General features: G+C 38.2%; 1 protein-coding gene across 5 annotated transcripts in view; it reads right to left on the bottom strand.

Annotated features, from left to right (window-relative positions):
• Window positions 1-372: 372 nt before the first annotated feature.
• CUL4B (cullin 4B) overlaps window positions 373-16,307 on the bottom strand; it is a 35,536-nt gene continuing 19,601 nt past the window's right edge. For 3 of the 5 annotated variants that reach the window (XM_063601661.1, XM_063601662.1, XM_063601663.1), the window contains 11 exons: window positions 16,020-16,138; window positions 14,782-14,974; window positions 13,680-13,784; window positions 13,072-13,182; window positions 12,527-12,618; window positions 11,336-11,443; window positions 10,238-10,351; window positions 8,891-8,996; window positions 6,833-7,005; window positions 4,512-4,664; window positions 373-1,275 (listed from right to left, as the gene is read on the bottom strand). In XM_063601661.1, coding sequence (XP_063457731.1) covers window positions 1,180-1,275; window positions 4,512-4,664; window positions 6,833-7,005; window positions 8,891-8,996; window positions 10,238-10,351; window positions 11,336-11,443; window positions 12,527-12,618; window positions 13,072-13,182; window positions 13,680-13,784; window positions 14,782-14,974; window positions 16,020-16,138 — 1,370 coding nt within the window. In that variant the 3' untranslated portion in view covers window positions 373-1,179. The remainder of the gene's footprint in view (window positions 1,276-4,511; window positions 4,665-6,832; window positions 7,006-8,890; window positions 8,997-10,237; window positions 10,352-11,335; window positions 11,444-12,526; window positions 12,619-13,071; window positions 13,183-13,679; window positions 13,785-14,781; window positions 14,975-16,019; window positions 16,139-16,307) is intronic. The other 2 variants (XM_008976739.5, XM_014343543.5) reach the window with 1 other exon arrangement.

The following is a 16,307-nucleotide window of genomic DNA, read 5'->3' on the forward strand; positions in this document are numbered from 1 at the left end:
AGCAATTCTGAAAGGAAAACCAGCATGACACAGAATCTCAAATTCCCAAACAGGGGCTCTGTGGGAAAAATGAGGGAGGACCTTTGTATCTAGGGTTTTAGCAAGTTAAAATGAAGATGACAGGAAAGGCTTATTTATCAACAAAGAGAAGAGTTGGGATGCTTCTAAAAAAAACTTTGGTAGAGAAAATAGGAATGCTAAATCCTAGGAAGCCTGTAACAATCTACAATTGGTCCAAGTTGAAGACAAAACTGTCCAAACAACATTTAAAGTCTAAAGTATGTTGAAAACTAGTTGCGAAGTTTTTGCTCCTGTAACAATTTACAAAACACGTTCATTTTGGTCTCTTTTGCAATTTTCTTATTGTATTCATTTTTAATATAAAGAGTTGGATTTTTCTCCTCTATGATGTTCCTCTAGTACAACTGATCATTAATTTTCTACTTTAGCTATTTTTATAAGTACTTGTTAATCAGCACAGTTAACTTGGGGCTAAGCCATATATACACATCCCATACTCATAAATGAAAATTTTTAGGATGTGAATATACAAGATATTATGTAAGCAACTGTCCCCCTACTTGAAAACTTGTTTCCAAATAATTTTTTTTAAAAAACATCCCTTTCAGTGTAACAGAACATCACCTAGTAAAATATCAATAGCTATGACAATTCATTTCTCTTTTCAAGGGAAATCACAAAACGGGTGAACAACCAAGTCAAGGGTGGTTTTTCTATTTGATAAATACATCCAGAACTCTGTACAGTAAATAAAGTTTGCATGCAGTTTAAGTATCTTTAAATGACATTTTAAGCAAATAAACCTTTTGCTTCATAATTAATGGTGTGTAAGAACCCTCCCCCCTTTTTAATAGCCACAGGGATCTCTTTCCCAGTTCCAAAGAGGAATTCATGAAGACCAGGTACGTTCTTAAGTGTTTTCTGCACATCATACTAAATAACATGCAAAGAGTTCAACAACATTCTTCTTAAAGGTAAGTATTACTCTTTAAAATGGGCATGTTAACCACTGAGAAAAAGTCCACTCAACTATTTCCATTAATTACACTGCTTCATTTGGTCATCGGTAGTAAAAAAGGAGTCAAATAATATTGAATCAACAGGTTAGTTTATCCACTGGCTACTGCATATGACATCAAATGCTGCAAGGCCAACATTCTACGCAATATAGTTGTACTGGTTTGGATTTTCTTTATCTCTTTCCATGTAGTCCCGGTCAATTAAAGATTCTATTCTCTTCTTAAGATCAGCAGGCTGTAAGAGAAGGCAAATTTTCAATGTAAAGTTCATTATCATTGGCTCAAGCCCATTTAGTTAATACCCCATTAAAAAGACAACAGTTTCGGCTCATGAATTTAATCTCCTTTTTTAAAATTTTTATTTATTTAAATCTCTTTTTTAGAGAAAAGTATCATGAAAATAAACCAGGTTAAAAAATGTTTTATACACGTTGAAGATTCTTTTTTTTTTTTTTTTTGAGACGGAGTCTCGCTCTGTCACCCAGGCTGGACTGCAGTGGCACCACTTTGGCTCACTGCAACCTCCACCTCCTGGGTTCAAGTGATTCTTCTGCCTCAGCTTCCCGAGTAGCTGGGACTAGACACAAGCCACCACGCCTGGCTAATTTTTGTATTTTTGGTAGAGATGGGGTGTCACCATATTGGCCAGGCTGGTCTCGAACTCCTGACCTCAGGTGATCCACCTGCCTCAGCCTCCCAAAGTGCTGGGATTACAGGCATGAGCCACCGTGCCCAGGTATGTTGAAGATTCTTTAACGCCAAAAGTGTTTTTGATTTTTGATTTTTTTTTGGAGCTTTTAATTTTTTTTAATAGACAGGGTCTTGCTATGTCGCCCAGGCTGACCTTAAACTCTTGTTCTGGAGTGATCCCCCCAGCCTCAGCCTCCCAAAGTACTGGAATCCCAGTACTCACAGGTGTGAGCTACCATGCCTGGTCCTGACTTTTTCATTTTGGTATATTTGCATATACATAGTGAGATACCATGGAGATGGGACCCAAGTCTAAACACAAAATTCATCTATGTTTCATACATACCTTACATAGCCTGAAGATAATTTTATACCTTTTGTGCATGAAACAAAGTTTTGACTCCAACCTGTAAAGTGTGGAATTTTCCACCTGTGGCATCATGTTGGCATTCAAAGTTTCCAATTTTAGAGCATTTCAGATTTTGGATTCTCATTAAAGGTGTTCAACCTGTACTATATACTATACATACATTAAACTGTCACATCCTTGTCATATTGTTACGGAATACTTTCTATTAGTTTTCTATTTTAAAGAGGTCATGCCAGAAGCAGCTACCCTTCGCGTGGTTAAATACAAAAGACTACATTTATTGTAACTTCACATGAGCACTGTAAGGTAGTTTAAGGACACAGAATACTAGTTTTGTCAAGATAGTTCATGAAGCACACCTTTACTTTGGGCAAGAGTTAGTTGGCTTCATTTTTATAAATTAAGATTTAAAACATACTGATGAAATCACTATTTAGACCAGGTGTGGTGGCTCATGCCTGTAATCCCAGCACTTTGGGAGGCTAAGATGGGTGGATCACCTGAGGTCAGGAGTTTGAGACCAGACTGGCTAACATGGCAAAACCCCATCTGTACTAAAAATACAAGAATTAGCCAGGTGTGGTGGTGGGCGCCTGTAGTCTCAGCTACCAGGGAGACTGAGGCAGGAGAATTGCTTGAACCCGGGGGGTGGAGGTTGTAGTGAAACGTGATCACGCCACTGCACTCCAACCTGGGTGACAGAGCAAGAAGACTCCATCTCAAAAAAAAAAAAAAATCACTATTTAAAAGAATACTGGCCAGGTGCAGTGGCTCATGCCTGTAATCCCAGCACTTTGGGAGGCTGTGGGCAGATCATGAGGTCAGGAGTTCGAGACCAGCCTGACCAATACGGTAAAACCCCGTCTCTACTAAAAACACAAAAATTAGCCAGGCGTGATTGTGCGCACCTGTGGTCCCAGCTACTCGAGAGGCTGAGGCAAAAGAATTGCTTGAACCCGGGAGGCAGAGGCTGCAGTGAGCCAAGATCATGCCACTGCACTCCAGCCTGGATGACAGAGCGAGACTCCATCTCAAAAAAAAAACTACATGAAATGGCTTGATAAATGAAGTACCTCATAATTTAGATCTTCATATTTCTGGTTTAGTGCATCTAAGTGACTTGGATTTCTGCATCCTGTGATTTAAAAGTAATCAAGAAAGCTTGTAGCTTTATCTTCATGATTGCATTCTAAGCTCCTGGATGACAAAATTCCACTATATATCTTATGTATCTAGTCTGTAAATATAATATCATCTTGTTTGCTAATAGAAAGTTTTTCAGGATAAGTAAAATGACTTGTTCAAGAGGGGAAAAGAGGGGAGGTAGTCTGATACAGCAGTGAAAATTTTATCCAGTAATCCCAAGGTTGGGAAATCAGATGACTTTCTCTTAATTATGGTGAAAGACCTAGAATATCAGCACAATATTAACTACAGCGATCCCCTAATTTCCCCAGCATCAGTGATCTCTCTGGCTTGAGGTGAAATGACTGTTAAGCAGAGCATGAGGGTGAGAGGGTGGTAATGAGGAGTGCAATATTAGGTTTGGAGAAAAGAAAATGCTTACCTTATTAGAACTAAGAGCTACCGAGTGCTTATTATGTACCAGGTCCAGTGCTAAGATTTTTACATTCATGATCTCACTTAAACCTCACAATAATCCTACAAGGTAAGTACTATTATTATCTCAGTTTTACAAAAGAGGAAACAAGATCAGCATGGTGAAGTGATTTATGAAAGTCCAAAGCTCATAAGAACCCTAATAGCTAGCAGTCTATTCAAACTCTATCAATGTTTATCATCCAAGGGTTTGGCTATCTACCTCCTAAAACTTGGAAAAAAGGCCAGTACAACATCACATTAAGTGACTTTATTATTGGTCATTCACAATGGAACGTTTCCATTTAATGACCAATTTCAGTTTACCAGAACTATCACTACACTTTTCAAAAAGATGCTTAATCATGACTAGTTATCTGTATGGTTTTTAACAGATGATCTCTTATATAAGCTAACTAAACAGGAGATTTAACTCAATCCACAATAACTAAATCTGTCAAATACCATGGTATTTCAATAAATACCATGGTATTTCAAGAGGAAAAGAAGTAAATAACCAACCAAGAAGTTCAAAAGAAATATAGTGAATAAACTTGAAAATTTCAAACACTCACTTAGCAGTTAAACTTTCAGGTATCCAGGCTTTTCTGTTATTTTTCCCTTTTGTCACTGCTGCCCACATATGCCAACAAAGTTTTTTTTTGGAAATCATATGCATCAACATGGGAAATTAAAACTTTTCTCTCTCTAAATGGTCATGACGCTTTATGTTTGCAAGATTTGTGTCTGAAAATCTAATGTACTTTCTTTTATTTATAACACGCTCAATAGGAAAACACAGAAGTACCTACCTTTACTGGAAATTTCAACTGGTTGTACACTTCTGAAACAAGGAGATTGTGGCTAAGTGTCTTTCTCATCTTCATAATTCGAACAATTGCAGCATCAATTTGATACTGTCTGTCTTGAAATACTCTTTCTGTAGTGCTTGCTTGTTCTTCAACCTAACAAAAAAGTTTTAAACCTAGGAATTATACCAGAAGCAAAACCTGACTATTTACATAAATTGTGCATTTTAGGGACATGACATTGTTATTGCTTTAAAGGTACTGAATTATCTAAATGGGGTCTTATAAATATAGATGCTGACAGAGAAAAATCCTACAAACATAACTCCTTTCTGTTCTGATTATATTGCCCTATACCAATGAAGTAATGCTAATATTAGTTAACAGAAAAACATCATCTTTGAATTGCTTTTCTAGAAGTAGAGATAGCTGATGTGGAATTTACCATTTTGTTTTTTTACTCTGTCTTTGATATATCTTCTAAATGTGTGTATCAGTTTCAATGGATTGTTAACCAGATTTCTCTATGACAATAGCTTGTCTATAAGGTGACTCTGTCTGATCTCTGACTCAAGGCATGGTATTAACTGGCTAAGCAAACTAGTTAAGAGTCAACCTCTTTGAAAATTAATTTTTATTTTGTAATATATAAATCAGACATGCATGCCATTAGTGCTTACAATCCTTCAAGACTTACAGAAATGTAGGTATTTAGGAGGCGGTTTACCAATCTTGATGCTAAAGTAAAAATGTTCATCTTTAGTAATTAAACCAAAAACACAGTTTGGCCTTTTTGCAGCAGTTTCTTCCTGGTACAGCATAAATGTTTTAAAAGTAAGGACATGGTAATCCTTTAAGAAAATATCCTGTCTTTGATGTGTATGTGAAAATGACAGGAACTTGTTTGGAGATACTGGTCGCTGTCCTACAATAAAATTTTTTCAGTCGGGCTCAGTGGCTCACACCTGTAATTCCAGCACTTTGGGAGGCCGAGATGGGCGGATCATGAGGTCAGGAGTTCAAGACCTGCCTGGCCAATATGGTGAAAACCCATCTCTACTTAAAATACAAAAATTAGCCGGGCGTGGTCGCTCACGCATGTAGTCCCAGCTACTCAGGAGGCTGAGGCAGGATAATCGCTTGAACCCGGAAGGCGGAGGCTGCAGTGTGCCAAGATCGTGCCACTGACTCCAGCCTGGGTGACAGACTGAGACTCCACCTCAAAAAAAAAAATTTTTTTTTTTTCCAAATATTGCATTAAACCTTATTGGAACCGAAACCATCAGTTTCAGGATGCTGCAGTTGGAAGTCTCTTACAAATTCGAATGGCAAAAACAAACAAAATATTCACCTTCCCTGTTTTTGTTTTTTTTTCTTTTTTTTAAACAGAGTCTCACTGTCACCCAGGCTGCAGTGCAGTGGCACGATCTCAGCTCACTGCAACCTCCACATCCCGGGTTCAGGTGATTCTCATGCCTCAGCCTCCCAAGTAGCTGGGACTACAAGCACGCACCACCACGCCCAGCTGATTTTTGTATTTTTAGTAGAGACAGGGTATCACCATGTTGGCCAAGCTGGTTTTGAACTCCTGACCTCAGGTGATCTGCCCGCCTCGGCCTCCCAAGGTACTGGGATTACAGGTGTGAACCACCGTACCTGGCCCACCTTCACTGTTAATCAAATAAATAGTGAATAAATCAATTCAGATTTTTCACCAAGCAAGTTGGCAAAAGAAAATATAATCTTTAGTGCTGGGGGACATAGTAAGACAGGCTCTCATATGCTGCTGGACAGAGTATAAACTGGTCCAGCCTTTCCAGAACACAATATGACATTATGTACTAAGACTCCTAAAATGTTCATACCCTTTAACCCAAAAAAATCTACTTCCACAAATTTATCATATATCAGAGATTAAAATTTAGTTTCAAAGAGGTTTCTTGCAATCTTATTTATAATACTAATAAGTCATGAATTTAATTGCCCCAAAATGAACAGTGGTTGAACAAACTATAAGAGCCATGTAAAAATATTACACTGCCATCTGCCATTTTTCGAAGCTATTTAATGGCATGGAAAAATTCTAAAGATTGAATACTAAATAAACAAAGTAAGATATGAAACTATGTTGAGTATCATCTCAATCCTGTACAACCACTCTCCCAAACACCCAAAATCAAATAAGGAAACATATTTAGCTGGACATAGGCACAAAAAATATTAATGGTATTGGCAGTATTACAGGTATAAAAATCTTTATATATTTTGATTATTAACATGTATAATTCCAGTGTGTTAGGACTAAGAGAAAGTGAAAGAAATACCGTTTCTTTCATCTGGATTTGATTGATCTTTATCCTGAAAAGTTTATGTTTGAAATCATCATTACAAATGAACTTGTCACCATCTTCAATATCTTTGCCCTTTGGATTTTTCGCCAGAACTCTAGCTTTGCCACAGGCTAATGACTGCAGTGTTCTCCTTAACTCTCCATCCTCTGAAGAAGAAACAGAGGTTTAGTTATTTGTTACCAGCATGAACAACTACGACATTCTACCTCAATCTAGCTTCCACTCCATCCCCCTATTAAAACTGTTTCATTTTTTCCCAAAGGTCACCAACAACTTTTCTTTGTTCTAGCCAATGGCTTTTTTCCTAGTCCTCTTCTTTTTTAAAAAAAATAGAGGCGGGGTTTCACCATGTTGCCCAGGCTGGTCTCAAACTCCTGAGCTCAAGTGATCCACCCGCCTTGGCCTCCCAAAGTGCTGGGATTACAGATGTGAGCCACCACGCCCGGCCCCTAGTCCTCTTTTAAAGACGTCAATCATCATACCATGTGGGCAACTACCAAATCTTCCAAAATGACATTTCACTTCTCTCCAGTTGCACGTTTAAAGGGCAATTCCGCCTGGCTGTTTTACTATCAACTGTAGTTACGTCCAAAATTTGATTCATCATCTCCATATAACTGTGTCCTCTTTCCAATTGTCAGTGGTGATACCACTAACCTTCTCAGTTGGGAAACCCTGAAATCATCTTTTAACTTTTCCTTCTCCTTCATCCTCAACATAATAGCTAGCCGCTGCTTCCGCAGAGATGAGTTTTCTCCATTTTCATGGTCTCATTCTAGTCTAAGTCCCTTCTACTTTATGCCTGAATCATCCCAATAGCATCAAAACTGGAATCCCTTGATCCTTCCAGTTGCCCTGTAGATTGATTTCAGTAAGTGGTCCAAATAATTACTTCCACCATGCCACATAGTTGAGACACTACAGTGTAGGTTTCATTTGCTAGACTTATCAGGTTCTCCACAATCAGGCCCTACTCATCTTACCTAATTTTTTAACTCACTATTCTATGTTACAATTAAGCTCTTCATGATTCTTCATGATTCTATGCTACAATTAAGCTCTTCATGGGCCTATACTGTGCCCATTCCTACCTCCAAACCTCATTTCAAAATATTTCCCCTTGCTGTATATGCCTTCTCCCTGACCAAAACTTGAAGGCCCAGCTCAAATGCCACTTGCTTCATGACAGCTTTCCCAATTGTGCCAGTCCACAGTGATCTCTTGCTTTCTTGCACTCTTACCACACTTATAGTCAGTACCACAAGCCAGTACTTATGGGTTTTGACATTATTTCAAGTGTCATTTCCCCCTTTCCCTATGGTTATATAAAGAGTTCTGGCCAGGCGCAGTGGCTCACACCTGTAATCCCAGCACTTTGGTAGGCCGAGGCAGGCGGATCACGAGGTCAGGAGTTCGAGACCAGCCTGGCCAACATGGTGAAACCCCGTCTCTACTAAAAATACAAACATTAGCCAGGTGTGGTGGCAGGCGCCTGTAATCCCAGCTACTCGGGAGGCTGAGGCAGGAGAATTGCTTGAACACAGGAGGCAGAGGTTGCAGTGAGCCGAGATCGCGCCACTGCACTCCAGCCTGGGTGACAGAGCAAGATTCCGTCTTGAGGGGAAAAAAAAAGAGTTCTGGCTGGCTGCAGGGGCTCATGCCTGTAATTGCAGTACTTAGGGAGGCTGAGGCAGGAAGATCCCTTGAGCCCAGGAGTTTGAGACCAGGCTAAGCAACATAGTGAGACCCTGTCTCTACAAAAAAAATTTTAAAAATTAGCCAGGCATGGTGGCATGCACTTGTAGTCCCATCTGCTTGGCAGGCTGAGGCAGGAGAATCACTTGAGCCTGAGCCATGATTGTACCACTGGACCCCAGCCTGGGTGACAGAGTGAGACCCTGTCTCATTTAAAAAAAAGAAAAAAAAAACTCAAAACAGTTCTGAGGCAAGGAATTATTCCTATAAATATGTCCCCCAGACCTCTTAACATAGTGGTGTGCACATAGTGAACACTTAATGTTTGCTACAAACCTATTCCAGTTGCCTGCTTGATCTCTTCTAAACTGAACTCCTCTCCCTCATTAAACATTAGCAGCACCAGTGTTTGAAAAAGAGAGACCTGGAGTTCCTTTTTACCCTGTTGAAGAAATAAAAGTGTTTAGTCATCACTTTTTAAAAAACACATGAAAAATTAATCATCTCTTATAGGAAAAGCATTTTTCAATTAGTGGATTTAGAAACATGATTAGCATTATCCAGCAAAGCCACTTGACGTGGTAATACAGTATTTCAGTGTGAGGTTTAGGTGTGACCCTACCTAAAATAGGGGGAAGGATTAGCTGACCTTTTAACAGTTTTTTTTAAGCCTTATAAATAGAATACAGTAATGAAAATTAATCAGCCTTATGTGTCATTCTAGATATTCATCATAAGCAGCAAGAAATCACTATTTCAAATGTATTTTTGATTTGTTTGGCTCAGATTAGTCATGAAAAGCTAAAGTTTTTTGAGATTAGATATTGCACACTGTTTCCCTTAACTCCCACTCTATTCGTAGCTCCCAGCAACAAGATTTCTGTCAAGAAGTGGCAGTGTTAGACTAAGTGTAGTTGCTCATGCCTGTAATCCCAGCACTTTAGGAAGCAGAGGCAGGGGGATAGCTTGAGCCCATGAGTTTGAGGTTACAGTGAACTATGATTGTGCCACTGTACTCCTGCCTGGGTGACAGAGTGGGACCCTATCTCTAAAAATAAACAAATAAATAAAAATAGGAAGTGGCAGTGTACAGTTTTCATCCACAGGTGAGGAAAGGGTAGGGGGAAAGTTCACTGCTTTTCATTTTGCAGAAGGGCCAAATCAATCGTGGAAAGACCACACACCTAAAATTACTTAAAAATACATAAAGCTATGACAAACTATCACTGTCATCATGCGGATATCTAGGATACAATTATAAAACAATAGCTTAAACTGGCCAGATGCGGTGGTTCACACCTGTAATCCCAGCACTTTAGGAGGCCGAGGCGCGTGGATCACAAGGTCAAGAGACAGAGACCATCCTGGCCAACATGGTGAAACCCCGTCTCCACTAAAAATACAAAAAAAATTAGCTGGGTATGGTGGCGTGCGCCTGTAGTCCCAGCCACTCGGGAGGCTGAGGCATGAGAATCACTTGAACCCAGGAGGCAGAGGTTGCGGTGAGCCAAGATAGCGCCACTGCACTCCACTCTGGTGACAGAGTGAGACTCTCTCTCAAAAAAAAAAACAAAACAAAAAAGAAGAAAACAAAAAACAATAGCCTAAACTTTCAGTTAAGAAGGATGACCTAAACATTAAAGATAAAGATGAAAACTAAAAGTTTTGGGAACATCCACTTACCTCTTTAAATTCTGCTTTTAACACACAGTGTCCTAGGGTTGACTGCCACTGAAGTTTCCTGCCACTATGTTTGCCTAGGTAAAATGTCTTGAAAATCTCCTGAAGTTTTACCATCTAAAGTAAATAAAATAAGGCTTTATTTAAGCTCTGTATCCAATACCACATTTACCACTTTTTATACTTACCTCATGTGATATAGTTTCTGGAAAATTTTAAGACTATATCCAGTAGGTCCACCAATCACTTTGATGAAAAGCAATGATCTCCCAACCACCAAATCAAATGGGATTTATTAGGATTTATACCTTTTGCTCTCTCTGAACATTTAATCATCCCCTCTTTTGAAACATTCACCTGCAGCAGCTTTTGTGCCTCTGCACTATGCTGGTTCCTTTATTTCACTGTTGCTTCTGCATTGGTTTCCTTCACAGGTTCCTCTTTCTACCATCTGCCAAATGTGAGCCTTTTCTAAAGTTCTGCCTCTGCTGTTTTTTCTTCCTCTTTGAGAGAAATCTACTCCCTGGGCCTTCATAATCATCTCCATGGAGGATTCTCAATATCTATCTGTCTAGCCTTAATCCCTTTTATGGGCTTCAGTCCTGGACTAGACAGTTTACCAGGAGTCAGGATAGATTTAATCAAGGACCCATCATTTAGCAATCCCACCTATGGGTGAAATATGTGCAAGAATTCTTAATAGCTAGGTAGAGTGAGGCGTATAACCTGGGAAGATGGAAGAAGAGCCAGGGAAATTGACCCTGAACCCAGAAATTTGGCATTATTAGCTATGTGCTTAACTGGACTTCTAAGTACAAAAGTAAAACATTAAAGCAGTTGGTATTTGGTGTTGGTGCGTTTACTGACATACACTTTTAAAAGTATCCATGCCAGGCCTGGTGACTTACACCTGTAATCCCAGCACTTTGGAAGGCTGAGGCGGGGGGGATCACTTGAGCCCAAGAGTTCAAGACCAGCCTGAGCAATACAGCGAGACCCTGGGTCTCTATTTTTTTCTAAGTATCTATTTTTAAATGACAAGCAAAATGGAAATGCTATGATTTCTATGCCTATAACTCAGTTCTAAACAGTAACTCTTACCTCTGGTGGTAAATGAACTTCCATAGGCACATATGTCGGCCAATAGCCCATTGTCAGGATATTCACAGTTAACTCAATATTTCCCGGAACATTCTGATTCTGCATATACTATAAGAAGATCAAAACACACACTGAGATCTTAAAACTGCATACATTTCATATCATAATAACCTATTTAAGAAGTTCCCTGTTATGAAATTACATGCAAACACTGACCATCCTTAAAATAAAAGGCAACTATTAAGAAGACTTTAAATGAAACCTACACAAAATGCACTAGGCAAGTACAGAGGTTAACATTTTGATACAAAGGCATACAAGGATCACATGACCTCATTACAGGAGTTATCAACTTAAATAATTTCTCACATACAGCTGGGCCGTTATAGGATCTCTTCTCCATTCTTTTCCCCAATACCACCTGCAGTCCCCACCTTTGAATACCCCTATGTGGCTTAAACACCTTGCAGCAACCCCCATTCCTCACCCCCCAGCCAGCCCAAGTCTCCAGTTTTTCACTTGCTCCACTGCCTGTCTGCAGGGAGTGACCTGGAGTAGGGAAGGAAAAAGAGGGGAAAAGGGCAAAGCAGATAAGCCCTATTCTGTAGCTACTATAGAATCCATAATCTTACTGACCCTGATTTTTTCTTAATTCTTTCACTTCCACTTCCCACCTTAGCAACACTGTGGGGTAAAGAAGTCACTACTAAAACCCAAAAGAGGAAAATCTAATTTGCCATCATTATCACCTATGTTCTTAAACATTTCAAAACTACTTTCTACCTACATCTTCAAAACTGTGGATCTAGATTTCTATCCCCAATGTCCCCAAAGGCTTTTATACAGCTGCATTATCACTTCTCCTCTCTCCCCATTGCAAGCTCTGAACATGCAAATTACCGAACGATAAGATGCTGAGGAAAGCCCTGTTCCCACTATAGCTCTTCTTGTACTGACTTCAGTTCAATACATTTTATTTTTATTTTTGTGTTATTCTGGGTGTTTGTTAAAAATAAATCCTAAAGTAGGTCAAATATACTTATATTTCACCAATTTTTTTTTCTACTGTGAATATCACCTCAGTTGCCATGAATTACAACAAACACGTTTCTATTTATCCTCTTTAGTACAAATCATAGCAAGCAGATAACTAAATACAACTAAGTTTGAGGAATTAAGAGTTTAACTCACTTTTACCTGTTTGAACTGAATCATGATGTCTTTAGAAAGTTCCATGTCTTTAAACATTCCTTCAAGTTTGCTGGTGAAAGCAGCTCCGCATTCTATTAAAGATGTTTGTACATGTATAATATTTTAAAGTGGTAAAAACAAAAGAGGTTTAAAAGTGGGAAACACGAAATACAAAACTTTAGTATGAAGTATGATCTGTAACTTTCATAAGAATAAAAAGAAATCCTTACCCCAAAGTGTATGCCCCATTAATTCAGAGTCAAACTCTTTAATCCTGTAGTAACCTTATCTACTATTTAGGTATAAAATAAATGGGAAATTTTTATACAAATAATAAAACCAAGAACAATGCTTTATCTTAAAAAAAACAACAACTCTGGATATTATGTACAATAAGTTGGAAACCTCAGGTGCTTGCTCAATTTATGTTTTCATCATATATACATAGACATGAGTGACAAAAGAGGAAATCGATTGAAAGGGTAAAAAGCTAACATTCTCCTTCAGGAATCAAAGAAAAGGAACAGAAAGAATGAGAAACCTACCATGTTTAAGTTTGGACAGCATTGATTTTTCAGCATCTACAGATGCACTCTTTCCGACTAACAGGCGCTTGGCTAAATCTTTCTTATAGAAGGCCTCAAAAACATCCTTGCCTATGTAAAAAGAAATGCAAAATTTATAATATTCCAATAAAAAGTACTGACAAAACTGCTTTAAAGTGCTTTAATAAAGCACACCATTATTCCAAGTTATTTTACTTTACACATTTTATTTAAGTTTGTTAAATGCAAGAAACAGTAGAGATCCATTTTTGTGCCAGACATTTCGAAGTCTTTATTGTAAAACTTTTTTGCATGTAACTGTCTTGATTGCATTAACTTTTCTTCAGAAAAGCTTTTGTGGACTGGTAGCTTTGGTGCCAATATTTAAGAGATTAAGCCAAGTAGCAAAAATCAAGGCACTTAATACTAGAAGAGCCAAAGCATAGGACAATCAGGTAACATTCCTCACGTATCCCCCCAATGAATTAAACACAATTTTAAATCTGTAATTTCCAAATAAATATTCCCTCCAGTTTGAATATACTTGCTAGCTTCTCTGTTGAGTGCTATTTTAAAAGAAAAATATTAAAACATTAGTAAATACTTACCATAGATAAATCTAAATATGATCATAATTTTATCCAACATTTTCTCAAGTTCTTCATCTGTAGCTTCTTTGTTGCCTGCACGAAGTTTTGAATCTACATACTTAGCTAAAATGGGGGAAAAGTTTGTTGTTTAATAACCAGGGAATACACGAGGTACTGGGCACTATATATACCCAAAGAGGAGTACGATACACTGAGTTTTTCAATACTTCAGAAATTTATATGCATTTTTAAAAGTCTCCAAAGTCAGGAAGATCAACTGACTTGTTCAGTGCCATAGAGCTAATAACATCAGGGCCTGAACACAAACCCAAGTGTTCTGACTCCAGATCAAATGTACTTTCCACTATACTGATGTTTATGAAAATAGGATACGGATATCCTGTGGGGGAAGTCTCATGTAGCCCTGTGAGGGCATAATGTAATCAAAGCCACGAAAAGACATGAGGAATCTTCTGGAGTATCCATTTTATAGGAAGAGTAAGCAATCTTAAACATTACTTTTCTATTAAAATAAACCAGATACATCGTAGAGTAGAAGGTAAAATTTGCTACATGTTTACGGATAAATAGTAGATAGGTTGCAACAAAATTTCATCCTTTTGGCAGAGGACCCTAGACCTTCTCAGGTTACCTCCTCCTCTGACACTAAGGGTACTTGGGTGGAAAAACCTGAGAAGCACTGTAGTGTATATCACATCCTTACGCTAAATGGGCCCAGATTATTAGGTTTATTTTTGCCCTGGACTTTTTTCTTTTTCACTGACAACTGTAATTTCATGCTGCCCTTTTTTGTAGCTTGAAATAACACCCTGCCTCATTTCTAAATCATTAGGCTAGGAAAACATACTAGCTTATTATCAATAAAGGTAAATAGTGTCCAACGTACCGTCTTTGAAAGAAAGCACATTATGTTTGACATGTGGGCTTTCAGTACTTACATCCAGGTTTTTAGAAACACTCTTCAAACTTGATATACCAGCTAAGCAACCTCAAACAAATCAGGAATTAGTAATACTACAACCTGGTAAAAATTTCAGATTGAGATTTTATGACTCAAAGAACATCATTAAACAACTGGAAAAAGGACTGGAAAACATACCTATAAGTTCAGCTGGTTTATTTGGTCTTTTGTTAATGAACGTTTCAAATGCTTCTTTCATGGCATTGATAAATTTCTCATTCTTCAGAAAGCAGATATCAATTATATGGTCAACCTTATCTTTAAAATCCAGCAATTCTTGAACCATGGTTTTATCTTTTTCAGGATTAATTACAATAGTGCTGCCAAATGCCTAAAACAAAAAATTACCACTTTTTACTGTAATCGAATTGTCTACAATGAAAACAATCCCCAAATCATATTTTAAGTGGCATATATATTTAAAGATCTTTAAAAAGTAAAATAAAGCTATTTTTAAGATGGAATCTTGCTATGTTGCCCAGGCTAGTCTGAAACTCCTAGGCTGAAAGGATCCTCCTGCCTCAGCCTCCCAAGTAGCTGGGGTTACAGGCATGTACCACTGCACCTGGCAAAATAAAGCTGATGGTGAAATGAGGACAAAAAAATAAAGTGCTAAATATCCACACTGTTAACCACTCATCTATAATCACAAAAATAGTAAGCAATGATCACTGGGCATATGATATCATAACAGGGTATTATTAGAAGCCTCTGGGATCTTTTCCTTATTTTTAAAGAAGTCAGCTTTCAACTTCCTTAAAATGGCAATCTGGCTTTAGTGTAAGATTGAAGAAAGGAAAGAAATTTGGGGTTCAAAGTCTTCTTTTTCTACATTTACTGCTTTAAGTGGTAGAGACAGAAATTATGTCAGCCATCAATCAGGTTTTATAGCTGATATGCCACACAGCTACCATTCTCAGGTTGACTGTTCTCAAAATTCCCATTACTTTTTAAACAAATTTAAAATTCCCTTAAAAGAATTGGATCAAGGCCGGGTGTGGTGGCTCACGCCTGTAATCCCAGCACTTTGGGAGGCCAAGGCGGGTGGATCATTTGAGTTCAGGAGTTCAAGGCCAGCCTGACCAACATGGTGAAACCCCGTCTCTACTAAAAATACAAAATTAGCCAGGCATGGTGGTGCATGCCTGTAATCCTAGCTACTTGGGAGGCTGAGGCAGGAGAATCACTTGAACCTGGGAGGCAGAGGTTGCAGCGAGCTAAGATCGCGCCACCGCACTCCAGCCTGGGTGACAAGAGCAAAACTCTGTCTCAAAAAAAAAAAAAAAATTGGATCAAACAAGAAATGCTTGCCAATATGCACTCTTGATGTGTAGATAAGCCGTAAGAGAGAAAAATCACAGGTAAATTGTTAATACCTTGATATATTCGATCCACTGCTGCAAAAGAACCTGAACTCCACCTCGAACTCTACTGAAGAGCTGATACAGAAGAGACAAATCTTGAATTCGGTTTTCATCAAGGAGGTTATTTAAACCTGTATTTTAAAACATTTTGGCATTAAAATATAGTGAACAAAAAAGTGAACAAGATTATCAGACATTTTAATAAAATTTGAGTTATAATCATTATTGTGATACTGGTTTGAACTATGACTAGTCTGTATGTGAGTTGTAATGTAAGATTTCCTTTGAATTAAACCCAAC

This window comes from Pan paniscus, chromosome X (assembly GCF_029289425.2).
Source record: "Pan paniscus chromosome X, NHGRI_mPanPan1-v2.0_pri, whole genome shotgun sequence".
Classification (NCBI taxonomy): Eukaryota; Metazoa; Chordata; class Mammalia; order Primates; family Hominidae; genus Pan; species Pan paniscus.